We start from the raw sequence: 22876 nt of genomic DNA, 5'->3' as shown, positions 1-22876 counted from the left end.
GGTTTTCTATTTGCTGCCATAATTATCACAAACTTAGTGGCTTAAAACAATATAAATTTATTATTTTATAGTTCTGTAAGTGAGAAAAGTGACACAGGTCTTAGTAAGCTAAAGGCTCTAGGGGAGAATCCATTTCCTTCCCTTTCATAGCTTCTTACCCACATTCTTTGGCTCATAGCCCACTACAGTCCTCACAGCCAGCAGTAGCTGGTCCAGTCTTTCTCACTTCATATCACTCTACTCTTCTGCCCCCCCCACCACCTCTACTTTAAAGACCCCTGTGATTCCATTGGACCACTCTGATTGTTCCTGATGATCTCTTTATTTTAAGGTCAGCTGAATAGCAACGTTATTTGCATCTGCAACTATAAATTCTCCTTTGCTATATAAGGTAACATATTCACAAGTTCCAGGAGTTAGGACCCAGACATTTTTGGAAGGCCAATATTCTTCTTACTAGTGGGCCACAAGCTTACACCTTATATGCTGTTGATCAGTATCTGTGTTTAGTAACAAAGGCATTTCTATTTAAAGAACATTTACTTCATGCCTATAACTCCTGAGTCTCCATGAGTAGAGTACAGTAACATCATTTGGCAAATAAATTTAACCTTGCAGTCAATTCACTTCTTAGGGGGGCTTCAAATAACAAGTAAAATAGTGAACGGTTTTATAGAAAACTGAGGACAAAGCCTTAAGCAACCTAATAAGATCTTGAACTTAACTTGTGATTTTAGAAATTTTAATAGAACCCAATGAACTTCACAATCATCGAGTTTGAAATCATAAAACGAAGGTGATCTCACAAGTGTCATTCCCACCCTCTTTTATGAAGAAGCAATTCCTCGGCTTCCGGAAAAGTATTTGCCTGATGTACACCACGTGCCTCTCATCTATTAATACCTCCTTTATAAACTTCCAAGGATTCACCCTTTAAATGAAACCTTCTATCAGTAACTTGATATGTGTATAATATGGTGGCTACAGCACCACCCACTTTATCTTCCTACTCACACATGTCCACATCCTTCTGTGCTTGTCTCTACCAATCATGATCTTCATATGACTGAAGCATGTAGCACTAGTTGCTTAATTATCTGTGTTCAAGAATTAATCAAGGAACAGAACTTCCCTTTTGAGAAAAATAAGAATTTTCCATACCGAAAATAACTTATACTTTAAGCTCTTTGGTGGTTGGAGTATCTCTGCCTTATTTTCGTGCCTTTCAGATCCATAAAATTGTAGTTTAAAGAATAAACGAAAGCTTATTAAGAGGTGTCTCAAGTCTTCTACCATTTTTGTCCCTACTTGCCTAGCAAATCTATTTCTCTCATTTTATAAATTTTGTGCTACTTAAATTCCAACATTTGGTTATATTTTATTTATTTATTAAATGCCAACTATGTGCTAGTCTTGTCATACCCTTTATCGATGTAGTGGTAATTTAGTTCCTGCCCTCATTCATATAACTTGTGGTCTTTCCAATTTTTTCATCTTACTGCATTTAGATGTTGATATCTATTCCATGAAGCATTTCTCAATCACGTCAAGCAGATATGATGTTTCTCATGTAGTTCGTAATATTATCTATTCCACTTACCATCTATACTGCCTCATATAGCAATTATTTATATCTGCATCTCATTTCCCCCAACGTAATTTCTTATATAACCCCTTGTAAGTTATTTTACTCACATACACACACAATACTTTCAGCATAGCTGTATATATTTTTTCCCTTAAAAATATAATTCTGCAAAAAAATAGGAAGAATATGTTTTCTCCTCTTAAACTGTCATTCTCATATTCATTGAATGTAATTCTTTCCTCTTTATCAACAGTAAATAATTTATGAATCTCAACCAATAAAAAATTAGAGTGTGATGATAAACTAAGGTACCGTGGATAAATATACAGTGATTATTATTCTACAGGTAGATAATACTCATCCCTATATACCAAAGAAGTTACAATGCACAATTTTCTCCTCCCAGGTATGACCATCACAATCTGTCCTTCCTAATGACGTCTTAACAATGACTGACATTTGGAGCAATCATTAGACCAATTGATTAAGTCTATCACATCTTCCATCACAAGTGAGAGAAAGGCACTACAAGATACAGAGTTATAAACAGAATTCAAAATAAACCGCAAGATATATACTGTATATATAAATTGATAATTTTTTTCTGCAAAGCATACAGAAGTGTTTTGTATAATATTTGATGGTGTTAATACAAAAACAGCACAAAAATTTTGCATGAGCTTGATAGGAGTGGCCCTTCTTAGAGTACGTTTGAGTCTAAAAAAATTAAATTAGATTACAAGAGATGTGTGAACCAGATTAAGTACATCATGCCCAAGAGAATGTGGCTAGTTGGCAAGTGAACTAGAACTTGATCTGGAAACAATTGTCAGGTCTTACTTAGTTCTAACCCTTACAAATAAGTAACCCTGTCACCTCAGGAGAGGATATTAATGCAGACCTCGTGGAGTAGAGAAAAGTTCTTTGTTTTGGGGAGTTTTGGGGCCATCTAATATTTTAAAATGCTCTTCAGGGCCTTCTTAAATAAAGGGTGCAAAATACAATAAAAATTAGTTGATATGCTACATTGAAACAAGTGAATAAGCAATAAAATACATGCAAAACATTTCACTTCATGCACAGAAAGAAACAATTTCAAATGGTAAACAAAAATAAAATGCTCTCTAAGTTTTTAAAACATTTTAATGAATCTTTAAGGCTTGAAATCATTTGTACCGAGAAAAAAGAATATTGTATGTTAAAGATAAGTAAAGCCTCAAACTTAATTTTAAAGTTAACTAATGAAATAAAATAAGCTGCATTTTGTAAGAGTCACTATAGTTGTGATATCATTACTGCAAACAAAGGAAAATCAATAGCAGACTCAAATCAAAATTTCAGATATTCACCATGAATCCATATTTGAGAAGGACAAACATGAAATTACAGTTAGGTCTACATATGGCTTGTTTCACCAAATCACCAAAAACCAAGTCACTGGTGATTTGGAAGGAATGGAATTAACTTGGAGTCACCTAGGATAGATCCCAGGAAACTAATTTTAAATGCTTTCCAGAAAGGCTATGAACAGGCTGGATTGGCTCTTCCTGGTCCAGGTCACAGATAATATAAAGGATTTAAATAGTGGAAAAGTTGAAACATTTGCACTCTATCCTGCCACAGACTGGAAAGTCAGACCCAGTCTATGAAGGCATTATGGAATGCAATATCTAGAACAGCATTCTACAGGGAATGCACAGGAAACATGCGTACGTCTGCTTCATGCCATAGCCAGTGGTTTCTCATTGAGGTCTTAGAAACTGTAATAGTAAACATTACATACTATGCACAGATAGTGTGTTTAGTATTAAGGAAATCAAAGCTGTTATCTAGTATTTTCCATTTCTTCAAAATTTAGCCTTTAAGCGTAATAACATTTTTATCTAAAAAGATAGTCTGTAGCATCCTTATAAACTGAATTAGTTTTTTAGGTTACCAGCAAATTGATCCATAAAAATTACAGTTAAGTTCTAACTACATTTATATAATCATTTAGCCTCCTAAATGGAATCATCTAGTATTGATAGAAACTAATTTTACTCATTGGTACTACATCCAATAAAACGAGTGTTCTCTATTTGATATAGTCAGAGAGTTTTTGTGCCATAATTACTTTTTAAAACTCTTTACTCTTATACTTGAATGAAGATTTTAACTAAATGAGCAAAATGGATGGTTTTTTAATGACAGTAGATTTATCAAAAGTCTTGTACTACACAATTTCAACAGAATATTTAGGGAACTAAATATTTACTTAATAGTTTTATTTCCTTTCAATTTAGGGATAACCAGTAACTTCCTTTTTACTTTAGAATTTAAAAAATATGTTTTAACTATTAAAACATAAGCCTTCCTGTCTTATTAAGCAGAAGACTGATAAGATGGATAGAATGGCTACTCAGGGAAGAATACTAAAGTAATTCTAGTGAGAAATCACCATTGTCGAGGATACGAAATATTAGGATTAAACCTGGATGAATCCCTTGATACACTTTGAAAGTATGAACCATAGCTTTTCAATAACTTTTCATCTTACATGTAAAATCTGGTACAGAAAAGGAAGTGCATTCTATTTTATTTTTAGAATTAAAATTAATAATTAAAGGAACATCATCACCACAAAAGAAAAAACAAAACAAAAAAACACAAGAAAAACATGAGTTGAAAGCCAAGGTCAGCTATATGTCCTCAGTGAGGGCCATATGCTGTAAGAAAATAACAGGGGTGCTATTTTCTAATCACTTATAAAAAACAAGTATGTAGTTATTTTCTTAGAATTCTGTTAAAGACACCCAGGAGGATTCACAGAGTGGTATAACAACACAATGTAAGTGAGGTAGTGTTGTCTCTTAAAGTCTGAATGAGCCAAAGATAGTAAATCATATTATTTGTCAATTTGTTGCCTATTCCAAGGCAAAGGATATTTTGGTTCATAACAAATATGACAAATGAGCTTCAAAAAACTAGAAACAATTGCCTGAAACCATCAACTTATCAAAACCCAACTTGGGAGCTCTCAGTTTTCATTTCATTTGCTTAACCATCTACACAAATTTCATGTAGATTTTGAAGTAAAATATAAAAATTCATATTTTAAATTATACATACACACTCTGTAGTGGGTGCACAGAAACATAACATTATTTGACCTCCAAGAGTTTGATTTTATTTGTGCAGCACCAATACAACTAACTGAATACAAATCTTGTCATATATATGACATATATATATATAATTTTCTTCAAAATATATGCAGAAATATGAATTGGGTTTATTTCCTATCTTAAAGGAGTATTTAATTTCTAACTGATATATATGCTTCCTAGGGAGTTCAATGTATTTTTCAGAAAGAAACAAAACCAATGTTGTATGTTCTTCAGCATAAATTCTACCCTATATATATTATGGTGTTTAACTGTGATTGCCTTAGTTATCAAAATAATTGACATTTTGAATTTTACATATTTAGAGTTCCAGCTTTTAGGGCAAAAGAACACTTTGCTGGTTGCTTGCCTGACTTTTATCCATGCTTAGCTTTAAGTAAAACTAACAATGATAACATAGGTTTATCCAATAGAATAAAAATTAAAGATCTATTCGCCTATCAGAAAGATTCACTGCCAATTTCTTATTAAAACTTCTTCATATATAAATTACCTGTGAGGTATTTAAACTAAATTTATAGTATCAATATAAGTCAAGAGTCAGCAAATAACAGTGAGTCGAATCTTGCTCTGTGGCCTATTTTTATTCAGTCTATAACCTAAGAGTGTTTTTTATATTTTTTAAAGGGCTGTAAATAATGAAAAAAAAATTTAAAAATAAAAAACACGAAACAGAGACTATTATGTGGCCTGTGAAATCTAAACTATTTACAATCAGATCCTCTGCAGAAAAAGTTTGCCGACTCCTGGTATAAGTAATTTACCATATTTTTTTTTAATTCAAAAACTTCATTTATCCAAATTGCAGGATGTATTTACTGTATAAAACAAAGCAAAATGATGGTAAATTGAATGCATAGATATAAATATTACCAAGTCATATTTCTTAAACTTTTCTCACACAAAGGTAGTTTGTTCATTACATCGTAGGTAGCAGGCAGGTATTATACAAGATGCTTCATGTTAACTTAGTTATCTCCAAAATGGTTTCATGTCATTGAAATTATGATGTCCATTTTACAGAGGAGGAACCTAAACATCTGGAAGACTAAGTAACGTTTCTTTAGAAAAAGAAATTGTGTTCACTATCTACTAATATTTTGTTTTTAAGTAGCATTATATCCCCCTAATTTTGAACTTTCCAACTTCCCCCATTGTGATTGAGAAAAATAATATAAATGGAGCCATTTCAAAATGGAGTCAGAACAACCATCCCAGAAAGACTTTGTGTGTCTTACTCCTTGAGCTTTTGGGATGTTTGAACTGGGCAAAAACATTTGTACTGGGCCAAACCAAATTGTCTTACAAATATCTCTTGTAAAGCTAACAGGAAAGTAGACATCCTGACTACAAGGAATGAAAATTAAGGACGTTGTTTAAAATTAGCACCACCACATATAGCTACACAATAACTTAGCTTATTAGCACCAATATAAATTCCTTCCTTAGTTTATTAACACAAATAGAAATTTCTTCCTTCTATTCATGTAATTATAACCCTTCCCTTTCTCATAAAAACCTCTTACCTTCACCCATAATTGGAACACCCTTTCTGCCTCAATGAGAGCTGCCTGAATAGCTATTCTTGATCACAAATAAATGCTTGTTGCCTCTCACTTTGGCTATTTTTTTTATTTAGGTTAAAATGATATACTCACCAGGTGGAGGTGAGTAGCAACTGTTGGAATTAAATATCAAGCATAAACAATTTCTTCTAGTATTGTATTTTAACTTTTATTAAAATAATGCCAATTTGATTTGTATTTTATATAGCAGAGCATAGATATTTAACCACTCAACTCAAAATAGTAAGTATAAACTGATTTTTAAAATAATTGCATCTAGAAAAGTCTGTCACTAGGTAAACTGTTTGAAATTTGATGGCATGTGGCTCTCAGGTGATGTAATATACTCAAGTGACCCAACAATAACCAGCGGTAAATAACTTCAGAGTGAGTGGTGGTGGCCTGTCTCCCACTACTTGTAATGGGGTGAGCCACAACCAAACAAAAGCACAATTCAAAAGTTTCTATTTGCAGGAATTTAATATAAATACCTTTATTGAGCCCTGGTTAAGTTTTATAGGCTTGATTCCCCACGTGAGTTATATGTTGAATGTGAAAGAATGCTTATAAAAAGTATATCATGTTTGAATACTTGTAGTAACAAGATCAAACTTTTGTCATACAAACACAAGAGTAAAAAGCATGCCTGAGTATTAAATATATAATCACTGGTAAATTTATTTCTTTTTAGACTTATTGCCCAGATTCATACTGGAGAACACATTTAACATTTTTTTTTTTGTTTTTAAGACTTTGTAACAAATCATGGAATCCTTTTAATATAGTTCTCTTTAATTAATACTTTTAAATATTATTATTACTTTACTAGTGATTCTTATTTTTTTAATTTGAAAAATAATGTTTTGGCACTTGAATTCTAATGTCCTGCTGCTTTGTGTGCATTGTTTCATTTTTCTGTTTTACCAAACCACAAGACAGCAGCTATCACTATCATATATATTCTACATATATCAATCATCCTCTCATTTTAATGGTGCAAAAATGCCTGCAAATCATATTCCTACAATAGCTAAGCAAGTTATCAGTGGACTCACCCACGGAACAGGCTATAGACCAGTTCAGATATGGCTGAATTTAATGTGGTGAGACACATGACAAGCTGCTTACTAAGCACGTGCAGGAGAAACACAATAATAGAGTGAGGGAAATTACAATTTCATAAGACAAACAAAAACGAGTTCTTTAACCTCAGTTAGTTTGAAAAGGCATGCTTTCCAGAATATAAGGGGAACTCAAGGCATGGGGGCAGCATAAATAATTATGATTAGGGTCAATACAGATAAAGCTTAAATTTCTTAAAGACTAAACCAGTGTTTATACATTAACTAAGCAAACACAAATGAAGCTAAACCCTATATATTCTTACTGAGTTATTGAGAATAGAAGCAAAAAGTAATTGCTATATAATTTTGCTATCTGGAATTTAAGTTTGTTTGGGTTAGTTTATTGGAACATTGGCCTAGGTTTAGATTTAAAACTAGCTCCAGGGTCAACATTCATTCTCATTTTATTTCACTTGTTCTAGCTCAGTAACTGTCACTTCTCTGAATTTGACAAGCTTTTGGACAGTTCTGCCCACACTTGTACTTTGCAGCCAATTTCTGTGCTGAGGAGCAACATTGGCAGATTTTTCAAAGGGCTGTGCCAAGGGTTTAATGTTCTGTCTTTGGCTTGCAAGAGTGAAGGAAAGGAAATCTAAATATGCTCTCAGTCTGCACAGTCAGGTGGCAGAAGTTTTGACCACACACAGAATCCTCCCTCTGGTGACCTCTGTAAATTCACTTGATTTTCCCCACCACATCCTTTCCCTTAGGGATTAGATGCTGGGATTTTATGGATGGCACCTTCGGAGATCATAGAGGCACTGAAAGACACAGCAGGACTTATGAATGAATTCATAAAATGATAGGACTACATCCAAGAAAATTCTATACTATATTTTTTGGAATATTTTCACTGCCATCAAGATAGAAGCTTTATGGCAAGAAATCCAGTCCTCATGACAAATGATCAGAACAGTATTGTTTTGTTTTTCTTTTCACTTTTTTTGGAGGGGTGGGGGTCCCAGAACCCTAAGAATCTGATAAAAGCTGTGGGTCTCTGTTGTAGAAAAGTGTTTGCATCACTAGACACAGAATTTTCCATGTAATTTTAGGGAGCTCATAGGTCACCTGAAATGAAGCCAACAACTCAATTGAAGAAACTATGATCTAATTCAATCCTTTAATTTTATAAATAGCAAAATAAAGCTCCAAAGAGGTAAATGCCTTTTGCCTAACAAACACGGCAAGTTAGCAGCAAACACAACAAGTTTTTCTGTTTTTGTCTTTGTTTTACTCTAAATCTAATGCTCTAAAGAAACTCTTAAATTAATTCTTTTGATAACAAAGACTTCAAAGCAAGTCATAGGAAGTTTCTGAGAAAGAGAAGAAATACTTCAAGTGTTTATTTGAGGCATTGGTAAATCTTTCAGAGCACAAATGCTTTTATTTTTTTTCCCCTAAAGAGACAGACATGAAATTCATAAGCTATACTTGTTATTCTGATTTGGAGAGCAAGAAGTAAGGAAGATAGGCAACTAAAGTTAAAGTACTTGGAAGGCGATCTAAGAGTTGTTGAGAAGGTTCTCACATGGAAACAATATGATTCTGCAACAAGTGTGTATTCATTAGGATAATGTTAAGTCATCCTGAACATTATCATAATTAATAGAAGAATATTAATTGTATTTGTAAAATAAAACACAATTCAGCACCCCCTTCTAGCTGCTCCCTCAGTGTCTACTCTGGGTACCACTACCAGCATCAACACTCTCTCCAAGCCTGAAACCCTGGTCATCCTAAGCTCCTCCCTCTTCTTTGCTCCTCTCACTCCCTGAGACCTATCAATTTACCCCAAGTGGAAGTCTCTTGAATCTACCTTCTGCTCTCCTCACCATCTTCCCAGCAAGTCTCAAACTCCAGTCATGTCTACCTGATCTTGCTTTCTTTTCTACTCACATCTCTTTCTACCTTCATTTCTTTCCAATTCATCTATACCAAGCTGCTCTGAAAAGGATCTTTCCATAAACCAAATCCAATCCCATTACTCTCAGGCTTGATCCTTCTCAGTGGCCCCCCATTACCTACAGACTCCCTTTGAAAATTATATTGAATTTCTGAAATATTTTCAAAATGTTATATGATAATCACTTTATCATGATGCATGTTTTAAAATAAAGAATGCTTATTTTAGGTCACTGTATTAGCAAAGATTGTATAATACAAGTTATCCCAGATAGTTTTTAAACTCATTGTGTCGGTAAAAAAGAAATTTTTGGTCCTTTCATTGAAAAAGGATGGATGTTATTTGTATGGCTGTATACTTATTATGTAAGAAAAAGAGATTTAGAGTATATTTCACATTATAATGAAGACTGAACTATTATTCTATTACATAATTTAAAAAAGATAAAAATACTATTATACCCTGAAATTTGAATTTAATATTTCAAGCTTAATAAATTTTTATGATGATATGTCTATGTTCAAAAGCTAAGAAAAAAGAGAAAACATCCTTGAATACCATTTGCAAAGACTTCTCCACAGTGACATGAATCCTAGGAAAGCGTCACCTATCCAGGTGTTTTAGAATCACCAAATGGGTCATGCCAACTTACCAGCCTGTCACCCCAGGCCCTTCTGAACACTTTGCCCTTTACATAAATCAACTAACTTAGATTCCATCCCCTTATATATGCCAGGTTTTCTTCCTTAGTGTTCCTCTGATTTCCCTTTTTAAAATACAGACATTTCTTTTTATTCTTTACACCCCAAAGTAGGAATCACCTATTCCCGGAGGCCTTCCTTCTCTAAAACACTTCTTCCTTTTTGCCATCCTTCTATTTTAATAATTCCACATTATTGTCACCATATATATTTGTCCTTCTGAACTCTTTATTTCTAGGTAGTAGGAAACCCAATGTCAAACATAATCTGGGGCAATACATATTTATGAATATTCATAAATGAAATGAAGAGTTAATTTAGGAAAATAGTTCAAGCAATTGGAAAATAGAACAGGTACAGGTGAAATTTTTCAAAAGACAACATGGCTTTTTATCTGATGTTATTCTGTTGCCCTCTCCTTTACAGAGTTAGTTGTTTTTTTTTGTTTTTTTGTTTTTTTTTGTATATCTGACATGTTACACGCACTGTGTATATTGCAACTGAATCTACAGAGGCACAGAGTAATCTGGTGTAATATTAATGTGACAACACAAATTTTTACCTTTTAAAAATCTCTTAATAAGTGACATGATGCTCTGAAAATAGCATATTTCTCCTTATACATTCAACTGTATCTGTGTCAGATGCTGCCAGTTATCCTCTAAAGAGCTTCTCTCCCTCCTCCATAAAAGTAAAGCATGGCTGACACATGGCTGCTGGCTGGAACTGCATTTCCCAGCTCCCTTTGCTGCACTTATGGCCATGTGATTAATCCCTCATCGCTAATGCAGCGCACACAAGAATGATGTGAGCAACTTCTGTTTGACTTGTTTGAGAGGAAATCTTTGGCCCAAGGCTTCTGTTCTTTACACTTCGGTTTAGAGTAGTGGCAACTAGAGACTTTAAAAGTTATACATGAAAAATGGCAGAGGCACCACCTGCATGAAATAGAGCTGCTAACAGACCTGGATGACCTTTTGGTGGACTGTCACGTGAGAGAGAAATAAACTTCTATCTTATTTAAGCCATTGCATTTTGGGATCTCTTTGTTAGAGCAGTTTAGCCCTTTACCCTACCTGATACAGTATGAGGCATTAGAAAATTACCAATCTTTGTATATTTCCATATATCATTTTTATCCAATTTAAACAAATCCTCAAAACACACTTTTTAAACTAGCAAATGCTAATACTTAGAATGATCAGGCCATCTTCTGAATTATAATGTCTTTGGATAGCAAATTTTATCAAACATGATATAAAAAAATTAACTTTTGTATCTACATTTATAAGTGATTTGCTGACAAAGATAAACCAACTTTTTTGCAGAATTGACATGATAAAATTTCCTGTTACGAGGCCTTGTAGGAAGAGGAATGCAAAGACACTAAAAAAGAACAATCTGCTGCAAATCCCAATATGTTGATGTTTTCCAAAATTGAGTTACATTAAAAATTTTTGAAGTTTGAGTATAACTTCTGAATTATTAAACAAAACTAAGGAGACTGTCAGTTTCTTTTGCTACACGTGGACTATTTAATTATTAATGGGATCCTAGCTACTCAGAAGACAACTATGAGTATAAACAGAAGGTAGAATTATTATTTAAAATCTAGTTTCTGCTCATTTTCAAGTTGACTTGATTCAGAATAGAAAGCTCTGGTCCGTCTCAATCATACATATTTTATAATTTATTATAGAAATAAATACTGTAAAGTTTCTCTTCTATTTTTATTGCCAAAGGCACCCACTTAAAAAAAAAAAGTCTATTAGGAAGAATTGATTTTTCTATTCAGAAAGTATTCAGAGAGAGACTTCTTTGGTGTTACAAATAAATGGATGAAGAGATAAGTATTTGCTGAATCCTTTTTTGTTTTGTAGCATTTTAAATTCAGTGAAAAAGACATAATTGACAACCCTACAACATCACTTATGGCATTATTTTCATGGATTTAAATAATCTGACCTCCTTTGTAAAGCAGACCTTTGCCTCCTTGGGATGTTTATCGATCATATCACTGTTGCTGGTCCTGCACTGACAGGGTTCCATCAGAGTGCTGAACCATGAGACCTTGTAGTTTCGTAAACAAGTACCTCACTACTCAGTGAGGTTACAACCCTGGCTCTATTTCAATCAAATTTTACTCCAAAGTAACAAGTGGTACAATGCTTCCTACTTGGAGATTGGCTTGTTAAGTTATGCTTCTTAAAATGGACATCTCTTTATTTCAAGGAGAAAGTGCTAGCCATCAGACAGGTGCTCCCTCCACTTGCTGCCAGTAAGGTGACAGAGTAGCTCTAGGAACCTCCTGGCATTCTATTACAACCCATCAGCGTCCCGCCCCTTGTCCAAGGCCCACCGCTTCTCTACGCTCTGTATGCTACGGCTTTGGGCGCCCTTACGCTACTGAGAATCCCGTCTCCCACACTGTCACCTTCTTAACTTCTTCTTAACATCAGCATATTTTCCCACCTTAAAGCAATAAAAATCTCTATACCTACTAGTCACCTTCAGGTCCCTATCTTCCTCCCCTCCCTTTTCACAGGTATTACCCCTGTCCTCAAATTCCCCAGCTCTCACTTAGACTTCAACCTACTGTCATTTGATTTCTTTCTAGCAATTACACTGTAATAGCCCTTGTCAAGGCTAGCACTTTCGCACTTTCTGCATTTGAAAACAAATGATTTAAAATACCCTGCTTGACACCATTTTAGAATCTCAGAGTCCTCTGCACTAGCCAGCTTGGAGCACATCATTTACTCTCTAATATATGGACATGGGACAAGGGGTTAGTTATATTTACATAATTACAGCCTAATGGTGTAAAATATAGCAACCTGCTGTTTTTAGTATCTGGTAATGTTAACCAATTCTAATTTTCTTGATAATTAGAAAAGTAAAGGTAAAAGTAAGGTAAATTTACTTTTACCTTAGTTTCTACATTATCATAATTGCCTGATTTTTTTCCTGCCTGTATGTCTACTTCTCTGCAGCTCCCCATTCCTTTACCCATGCCTAGGACTGTGCCCTAGGCTTTCTTCTCATTCCTCACTGTCTGCCAGCGGCACACTATTGATCTATGGCCTCAATTGCCTAAACGTTGATAACACCTACATCCATCTCCTAATAATAATGAAATTGATACTATTTCTTTCAGTCTTACATTTGACCATTTAACACATTTAGTCCTCACAATTCCAGGAGGAAAGTACTATTTTTATTTAAATTTCAAAGATGTGCAAAGTTAAGTTCAGAGAGCTTTAAGCAACCTGTCCATGGACACAATGTTAGACAGTGACAGAGCCAAGATTTGAATGAGATAATCTGGCCTCCCAGTTTCCTTGGGACACTTCCAGTGTTACCATGCTAAACCTTTACTATTGTATAGCTCCAAGTCCATTAGGCCATATGCATACTGCTTCCTGGACTTTAGAACTTCATACATGACTACTGGACACCTCCACCAGAATATGTCTGACTTCTCAGTAATGCAAACCACATGACTGGCTAGACCTGCATAAACAACAGAGAGCCTCCTGTGAGACCAACTACATCAGCCCATGGCCAAATCTGATTAAGATGATCAAGCTGGAAGGAAATGTGCTCCTACTTCATTCATATAATTATGATTTAAATAAAATACATGTAATTCCAATTTTTACAAATGAAAATCTGGAAAAATGTATAAATTCATGATGTTAAATATCAGCCCACTTATTTAGAGGAAATAAATTAGATGAAAATGCAAAATACATATAATATTCAATTTAGTTTAAGAACGGGACTCACTCAGAACTGTTTGGACCCTTTAGGCTACAGGCCAAGTAACCAATCAGAACACAGCAATGCCCAGACTAAAGGCTCTTCCCAAAGGGAGATATGTATTTGCTCCAACTCAGGAAGAAAGGGTAGCAATAAAGATGTACATTTTATATACCACAGATACATGAAAAAGGGATTTAGTTACGGTACCTGGCAAAATGACATTTTACCTATAACAGGTGTACACATGATAAAGTCAGACATTTTTACCACTTTATGTTAAACAAGACCAGGGACAGTATAGGCCTTCTGTGGGACAATTGAGTTTTTCTGCTCTATAGTTGCTTTAGTCTCCGATTCATGATGCCCATAATAGAATTTATCACCTATACCCTGGAACCTGCTCCCCACCTTGGGTAAGGATTGCAGTGAACCAATGGTCCAGCCAGAAACATGTATCATGTTTGATTTCTCCTTGACAATTTCCAAAGAGCTTTCGTAATATAATCTCATACAGTATTTTGATTATAGCAGCCCTGTGAGTCTGTATTACCCTTATTTTATAAATGAAGACATTTATGCTCAAAGAGGTTAAGTGCGTTGCCGAAAGGCAAAGAAATAATAGTTACAATGTTTATTTTGTAGTGCCTCACTTAGTTAATATTTTTATACACATTAACTCATTTAATCATTAGAACAGTCCTGTGATTAAAAGCTTTTTTCTCAAATAATGTAACTAAGTGCATGGAGAGATGAAGCCAGTCATTTGAGGATTTGAGTCAGGATTTGAACTCAGGTCTGTCAGGCTTAAAAGCTCCTCTGAATTACTTTGTCCTTAGTAAATTACAGAGTAGGGATCTAAATCCAATTTATTTTCCAAGTAGGCAATCATTTAACTGACTGGATATCACAGTGATGGGACATTTAATTTGGGGCTAGAAACTTTATAAGAAACTGTTTCACTGTAGACCTTTTACTTGAAAAGAATTTTTAAAACTTATATACACTCTTAGTTTTGTAGAGTCTAATAAACCTAGCTGCTGTTTAGTGACTGAGAAAGTTATAATGCATTTCAAAGTTATTATTAAAAACAATTATCTGTAACAGTGCGGGAGTTTTATTTCTAGGAAACAAGACAGAACATGTAGGAAACCTAACATAAAGCAGACCCTAGAAGCTACTTTTCTTTAGAGTGATTTTATAAGTCTGTTTTCTTCCTTATTTCAGGTATCCGTCTTCCCTAACCCTGCCCAACAAAGAAAAATCTAGTAATTCCGGATATTTTTAATTAATAAAGTCTGTAAGTTTTATTTATTGTTATATATGATAAAGGAAGAACACCGAGATAAGTAAATGATCTGTTTGAAGTCATTCAAATAAACCAGCAATAGTACTAGGTGCATAATATATTTAAATTTGTCATATAAACTAAACCAAATCCTTGATTTTTGACAGCTGGGGAAAAAAATCCCATGTCTAAAGTATGTTCAGCCTTCATCATTTCCAGGAACTAGATCAATGCCATAAACATATTCTTGCCATTGAAAAACAACATAAGACTATATACGCTATAGCTGTAATCTATGTTCGGGACAATCACACGTGAAGAAAAGTCACCAATTAACTAACTTCCAATGTTTATTGTCACACAGAACCCCCATGTAGATGTAAAATCAAAAAATAGTCTTTTCATTTGAAAATACTTAGAATGAGGCTTTGAAAATGTCCTAATTGCTTTCTTCCACCTCACTCTCTCCTTCATCCCCCACCTACACCACTTAGAATGCCATAAAAATCATTAGCGGAATTATTAAAAAATTATTAAAATATAGCTCATGTTGATAAACTTGGTCAGGTCCATTGCTACAGAGGTCCTGCCCGGTGTCCTTGTAGAGCCTACTGAAGACTAAGGAATCCATTCATCTTCATATTTTAAAATCTTCAGGCTACACAAGGCCATGAGATTTTAGTTACTTCATCCTCATCCCTCATTTAAAAAGCTCCAAGTGCCCACAGTAAATTTTCCTTAATTGAAAGTGCAGAATTCCCCTGATCACATTCTGTCTAAACATGAACATATTATGATTTCCCCTTCATTTACTACCTCTTAAACATTATAATATCCTCATCTGTACACAAAATTAAATTTCTGCTCAACAGGCTTTGCTAATTACAACAGTGTTACCTGTTTTCATTTGTAGAATCCTAGAAGAAAGGAAATGTACTAGTAATAAATATCTCTCTATTTCAATGGTTCTTTTTAAGTAGCACTGTGGTGAACAGTCGCATGTCTCTAATACTGTCATTGTAATCTAACCTGTTTTTAACAGACCATAAGGAAAGGAGATTCTACTACTTCTGTTATTTACCAATTGGGGAAAAATACATCAGCCTCTCTAGAGCCTCCAGTCTGTCCTTCCTATCTAACTTGCCAAGTTTAAACAATCTGGACTACTTTACAAGAGTTTCAAGAGTCTCACAGCATGAGCTCACTGGGTGTCCCCTGGTCTTTGACACCAACCGAGGACCCTCTGCGAGAGGTGTTCTGCACCTTTCCATCTCCTCACCTTTGTCAATGCCCTTCAACTGACTTTTTTCAACATACTAATACAACCCTGAGCCTTTTCAAGAAAGCTTCCTCCATCTTTTCCAACCTACTTTCATCACCAACTTCTCGTAATTTGTAGAAAATCTGTTAGGCCGTAACACAAACTGGCACTTACTTATATGCTGTCTCCTAACTGATTGCATTGAGTCAATGCAATCTTGTCATCTAATTTATAAACTATAAGCATAGGAAATGTGTCTTATATTTTCTTTGGACATTTCCTAACATGCTGCTTATACAGAAGGTAATCAAAACATCCAGATGTATTAAGAGATTAAAACATTATTTGCCTCAGGTTTTCCATGAAGGGCAATCAGTCTGGATTAAAGGTAGAGTCCACGTTGCCAGATCCTTTACTTATCAACATGTTCCCCTGACCTAGGTCAGTGTGGCACTTTGGGAAAGGAACGGGTTTGCGGATATTCTAGCTGTCTACTTATTAGTTGTCTTACTTAGGCAAGCAAATTCTTCTTTGAGCCACTGATACATTTGTATAAAATCAAGGATAAGAATACTTACATTTCACTGACTTCTTTGATTTCCTTGAATACACCTGAATATCCTACCTCAGGGCTCTTCCCTTTGCCCCTTTCTTCTGGGGAAATACTTCCCCATCTGTTTATCTAGTTAATTCCTATCAACCTTTAAACCTACCATTTTCACAGAAGCTGTCCTTCTTACTCTTTTCTCATCTCTATTTATTCAATGGCCACCTTCCCTGGTAAACTGTACCTTGCTAGAAAGCATGGATCCCATGGTGTTATTCCACAGTGCACATCCGGTAACTGTGTAAGTACGTCAGTATTAATTACTGAATATGTGTTTCCCTCTCTTTTTCCTCTTGTTTTTGTATGATTTGTTAGTAGTTCAAATCCCATGAGTGCCTTTTCTTATTCCTTGATGTGTTTCTTACTTAGCTTTGAGGATGGTCACCAACCACCATGCAATAATTTGAAGTGGAAAAACACAAAAATTATACTATCTATATAAGGACAGTGACAAGATCAAGCAAATAATACAAATATAGGTCCACATCCCCTTTTCATGAACTCACTAAAGAGAGGATTTGTGGCAAATGCTGTTAGCTGCTCACTTTGATACCTATAATTACTTCTTACAACTTGGTTCACTATAGACAATACGGTTCTATTTTCTTTTTTTTTTAACCTGTTAATGTAAATCTGTTTCAATTTTAGTGAACAGAGAAAAAGAACTACACAATGGAATATGAAAAGATAAATCTGGAAATTCTTCTTTGTGCATAAACCATTATTAATATGTACTACATTGAAATAGATTTCTGTGACAGAGAATACAAAATTATTAAATTGATAGGCATTTATACTTCCATACCTAGCATCAGTGTTTTCAATGTCATTAAAAGTGAATAATAATTCAGACTGACATAAGTTATTAAGAGTGAACAAAACACACACACACACACACACACACACATACACACACACACACACAATCAACATAGCACTGAAATAAGAATTGACCTCAACATTCTCATTGAAATGAGATGACACTTAAAAAGAAAAAGAAAAAGAAATGAGAAGACACGTTATCAAAACAAGAGAGTTCTAACTTCATTTAGTCAGAAATAGTCAGGTGTTTATCTAAAATTCTAAAAAAGTTAAAAGGCGATACAAGTAAATCATATTGTTCAGTTTAGTCAGAGTGAAGGTTAAAGTTAACCAGTATACCCAGGAAGACAAAAAAAGGAAGGAAGGAAGGAAGGAAGGAAGGAAGGAAGGAAGGAAGGAAGGAAGGAAGGAAGGAAGGAAGGAAAGAAAATACACTATGTGGCTTTATTTACATAACTGCTAATGAAAATAAAGTTTCTCAACAAACAGGTAGTGAAAATTACCCAAGCAGTTACAGTTAGATTTGGCTGACAATGCTTGGCAAAGCAATGATCCCTGAGGGGACTTCTCATACAAAATCACAACCCCACACAGTTAAAGATTTGTAGTCAATGCCAAATATATGGCAAATTTTGTTAGGGAAATTTCAGGCATGTAAAATTTAAGAAATTAAAATCCAATTCCCAGAAACATGACTCTTGATACTCCTTAGCTGGCAGAATTGCACAATTTATTACACAAGTAAAAAAAGACCATGGAAATTTCGTCTTATTTCTACATTAATACCCGGTTTATATTCCCTAACTTATAAAAGGCAAGACACCATTCAAATGGATAAAAATATTACTGCGGTACATTAAAAAGTACATGTATTACATTTATTAAAACATGCAGTAAGGATAGGAAATTATAAAGTAGAAAAATTCAACCCATTCTCATTTGAAGAAATAAAAATTTTGTTGAAAGATAAAACAAGCTTCAGCTGTGCACTTATCTAACCCTACAATTTTGTCTAATATTATTATAATTAAACATAATCTAAAATTGCTAATCATCATCTAAAACTGAGATCCAGGAAGGTGAATTATACATAAATGGAATATATCTCATAAACTGATAAAATGGTTGCCTTTTATAATGTATTCAACATTCCTAGGGAAGCTTGCTTACTCAGGCAACAAGAATGTAGGCAGCTTAAGGATGGAATATGAAGGCTTTAAAATTCAAGGGGAAAAAAAATATAAATGATATTTAATTGAATGTCCAGCTAACTCACAGTGTGACTTAGTTGCCTAAGAATCACTAACTGGTCCTGAATCTGAACTCTTTCGGCCCCACGTTGCCTAACCATCTCACTAGTACCTCTCTCAAAGACTGTATCAGGAAAGAAAACTATAAAATTCATATGCTTCTTCTGAACAACTGGAAAAATGAAATTATTTCCAACAACAGTTCTTTTGTCTATTTAGATAATGGAAAACTTAGATCCAGAAAAAAATGAGAAGCACTGTACTTAGCGAAAACAAAAACAAATACAAATGCTAATATTAAATTATAAGCAAATAATTTAGACATTCCTGGTAGACACGATAATATACTGGTTTTAGGAAGCTCTAAATTTCTGTGACCAGCAGTTGGCACTTATAATTAGTCCATATATTAAAGGGAATTTTTAGACACTAAATTAAAATAGGCTATTATAACCAAATAAATTATGGAAGTATAAATCACAAGCATCCCATAAAGTAGGATATGACTATTTCTGTTAATTTATGGAATTGTGTCTTTATCTAATATCTTCAAGAGCCCTATTCACCCATATTCTCCTATTTCTTTTACAGAGGCAGAAACCAAACATTTAAAACTTTATGCCTTTAATTAACAAACAATTAAGAAACAGGCATCCAGAAAAGAAACATTGGAACTCAAGTACTTTAGAACATTTTTACATAATAGATTTTTGGTTAAAGACATTAATTTTAAATCTCTTACTGTTGAGTATCAGGAGGCACCTTCACTGCATCAACAAACATTTAAAATGCTACTTCCACTTTTTATGTACTAGCACTGACTGCCCAGTCCTTTATGATTAAAAAGCTAAAATCTGAACCCATTTATCCGTAAAGATATATGTAACCCTATGTTCAATGCAGCATTATTCATGGTGGCCAAGACATGGAAACAACCGTAATGTCCTTCGATAGATGATTGTATAAAGAAGATGTGGTACATATAAACAATGGAATATTATTTGGCCATAAGAAAAGATGACATACTGTCATTAGGACAACATGGACAGATCTTCAGATTATCATGCTAGGTGAAAGATGTCAGACAGAAAAAGCTGAGAACCATATGATTTCACTCATATGTGGACGTAAAACTGAAAGCAACAAATGAACAAGACAAACAAGCAAAAACTCATAGACACAAACAACAGTTTAGTGGTTACCAGAGGGTAAGGTGGGTAAAGAGGGTCAAATATGTGGTGAAAGAAGGAAAACTGACTCTGGATGGTGAACATACAATGCAATATATAGATGATGTATTACAGAATTATTCACTTGAAACCTATATAATTTTAGTAACCAGTGTTATCCCAACAAATTTAATTTAAAAAGATAATTTATATTAAAATTTAAACAATTAAGGATAAATGTTTCATATACATTTATATTACTTGTCTCTTTTACATAATCTTTGTTTAAAATATATCCTTTAGATTTACTTAAGCCACTTTCTGTAAATGTCCAAAGAAAGGTTTTACCTTTAAAGACCTTTGTGTTTCAAGTAACAGAAACTCCTACATCACATGAGCTGGCTCAAGTTTTAAAGAATGAGAATATTATGATCACGTCAAACTCCAGGTTCCACGTCTCAAGGACATTCTCCATCATTTTAATCATTAGAAAGGGATATTGGATTATATTTTTTTATTTTAAAAACATACTTAAATATGCTTTATTTTCTGAACAACTTAAACTTAAGAACTTTCTTTTCCAAAACCTTCCCAGAATCCCTGTACGAACCAACAAATTTAGTTCTTAAAACATTTCTCCTGAGATTATCTTCAGACCGGTATATCTCTGGAACAAAGGATGAGTTGTTTTTTCCTTTAGAAACATGACTTTATGCAACAGGATAGATACTGAATAAAACTGGGTTTTGTTAGAAAAGAATGAGATCATGGTTGCTGAGTAGTCAACCATTAATATTAACTACTCTTTTACCTACATAATTTCCATACACAGCCTTTGTGCCTTATTTTCAAAACTTTTCAGCCCTACCCATATATTTCTATCCATTCCCTAAAGGAAAAGACCCAAAGTCTCATCTGGTCCCTGCATCAAGTTCCAAGTCCAGGTTCTCCAGGTAAAAGCCATTATCTCTACTAGGTCCAAATTGCTTAGCAAACTATATCTAAACGATAGGTATCTATTTCCTCACATTCACACACCAATCAACAGTAGAATTAAAAGAAAAAGAGCAAACATAAAATGCCAGAAAGAGGGTTAATAAAAAGCAACCCAAAGTAATCAATGGTCCATATCAAAGCTCCAATTTTTTTCTTTGTTTTCTTTTTTTTCTTTTCTTTTTTTTTTTTTAAGGAGGGTGCAGCTCACAGTGGCCCATATGGGGATCGAACCGCAAAGTTCCAATTTTCAAACTTTCCTTCAATTTAGATTTAAAGCCAAATACAAAAAGAACCTCTCTGAGTACAGCCATATTTTTCTTCTTCAATTTTAAATAGGCCAACTTTGGCCTGTTTGTTTTTTTATGGTAGATTGCAAAAAGTGCCAGTGTAATCCAGTCTTGTTTATTTTCCCCACCATTTCCCATCACGTTGCAATATCTACAGGCTCATGGTCAATTTTCAAAGGCACAACAAGCAGCCGTACTCAATTTTTTTGAAACCAATTAAGAAGGATCACCTACATCCTAGTTAGGCCCTTGCCGCTACTCTCCATATCCTCCACTCAGTACACCTCAGACCCTTTTTCTGGCAGTAACCCACTTTAAAAACCAAAAACTACACCAAAAAGAATGTATTTGGCTTCCAATAACAAATATTCTTTATCCAAATCAGGTTATCCAACAAGGACATCTGTTGGCTCACGTAACAGAAACCAGACATAAAAACCTTTTATAGGGTTCATCCATCTTGCAGTTTGGGTTAACAAGGTCCCATGTTCTCTCTCTTTCTCTCTGCTTTATGATCTTTAATGTCGGTTCTACAGACAGACTGGTAGCAAGATGGCTATAATGCATTTAGAAACTACATCTTGACACAACAGTGAAAGGAAACCTTCACTGTCTGTCATTTTTTCTTGCGACCAAGGAAAACTTTCCCATAAGCCTCCAGCAGAATTCCCTTTATGTCCCATTGCCTAGGATTAGTTTCAAAATCAATTCTTTAATTACCAGCACAGGAAAGAGTCTAATCTAACCATGACAATCCTAACAATTTAGGAGAGATTTGATGTAGGGAGCAAACCACCATACCCACAACAAATACTTTGTTCATTGTTCAAGTAATTGTAGACTTCGTGAACATACGAACAATTTTGTAGCAAAGGCCCTTACGTGACAGGGTTTACCTGCAAAGTAGACATATGCCTCCATCAGTCTTTCCACCAGAATCATCCAAGCATCACTAAGTAGTTCAAAACAGGATATTATATATAATTATGGTGATTGTTTATTACCATCTTTTAGGACTAGATAGTCTCTCTGTTATAGTACAAAGCCATGGCAGGTTCTGAGAACCGACTGGACTTGATAACAAATAGACTTCAGTTTAAAGCCCAGCTCTTGAAGTTACTTACTGTTTGATCTCCTGCAAGCTGCTTAAGCTTCTTGAGGCTCAGTTTCCTCATCAGTTAAGTAGGGACACTAACACTAACTCATCTCACAGGGCTATTGAGAGTTTTAAGCAAAATAATGTGTGCAAAGTATCTGTACAGTACTTTGAACATACTAGATAATAAATTTCTATTTTATTTTATTTTCCTTTGCTGAACATGATTTGTTCTAACAAATTCCTTCAATTTAAATCAACCCCTTTTATCGTGCATAATTACTCACATATAT

At 34.3% G+C, this 22876-nt stretch overlaps 1 protein-coding gene across 4 annotated transcripts in view; it reads right to left on the bottom strand.

The window, feature by feature from the left end:
- The window catches only part of CRPPA (CDP-L-ribitol pyrophosphorylase A), a 216795-nt gene that overhangs the window by 37615 nt on the left and 156304 nt on the right, over positions 1 to 22876 (bottom strand). Inside the window, exon 10 of one of the 4 annotated variants that reach the window (XM_033088858.1) lies at positions 8933 to 8986. The exons of the other annotated variants lie outside the window; for them this stretch is intronic. Within the exon in view, the coding sequence (XP_032944749.1) occupies positions 8966 to 8986 (21 nt within the window). The 3' untranslated portion in view covers positions 8933 to 8965. Of the gene's footprint in view, positions 1 to 8932; positions 8987 to 22876 lie in introns of those variants that run through there. 4 annotated transcript variants of the gene reach the window in all.

This window comes from Rhinolophus ferrumequinum, chromosome 20, assembly GCF_004115265.2.
Source record: "Rhinolophus ferrumequinum isolate MPI-CBG mRhiFer1 chromosome 20, mRhiFer1_v1.p, whole genome shotgun sequence".
NCBI classification, from domain to species: Eukaryota; Metazoa; Chordata; class Mammalia; order Chiroptera; family Rhinolophidae; genus Rhinolophus; species Rhinolophus ferrumequinum.
This window is presented reverse-complemented; position numbering and strand designations above follow the sequence as displayed.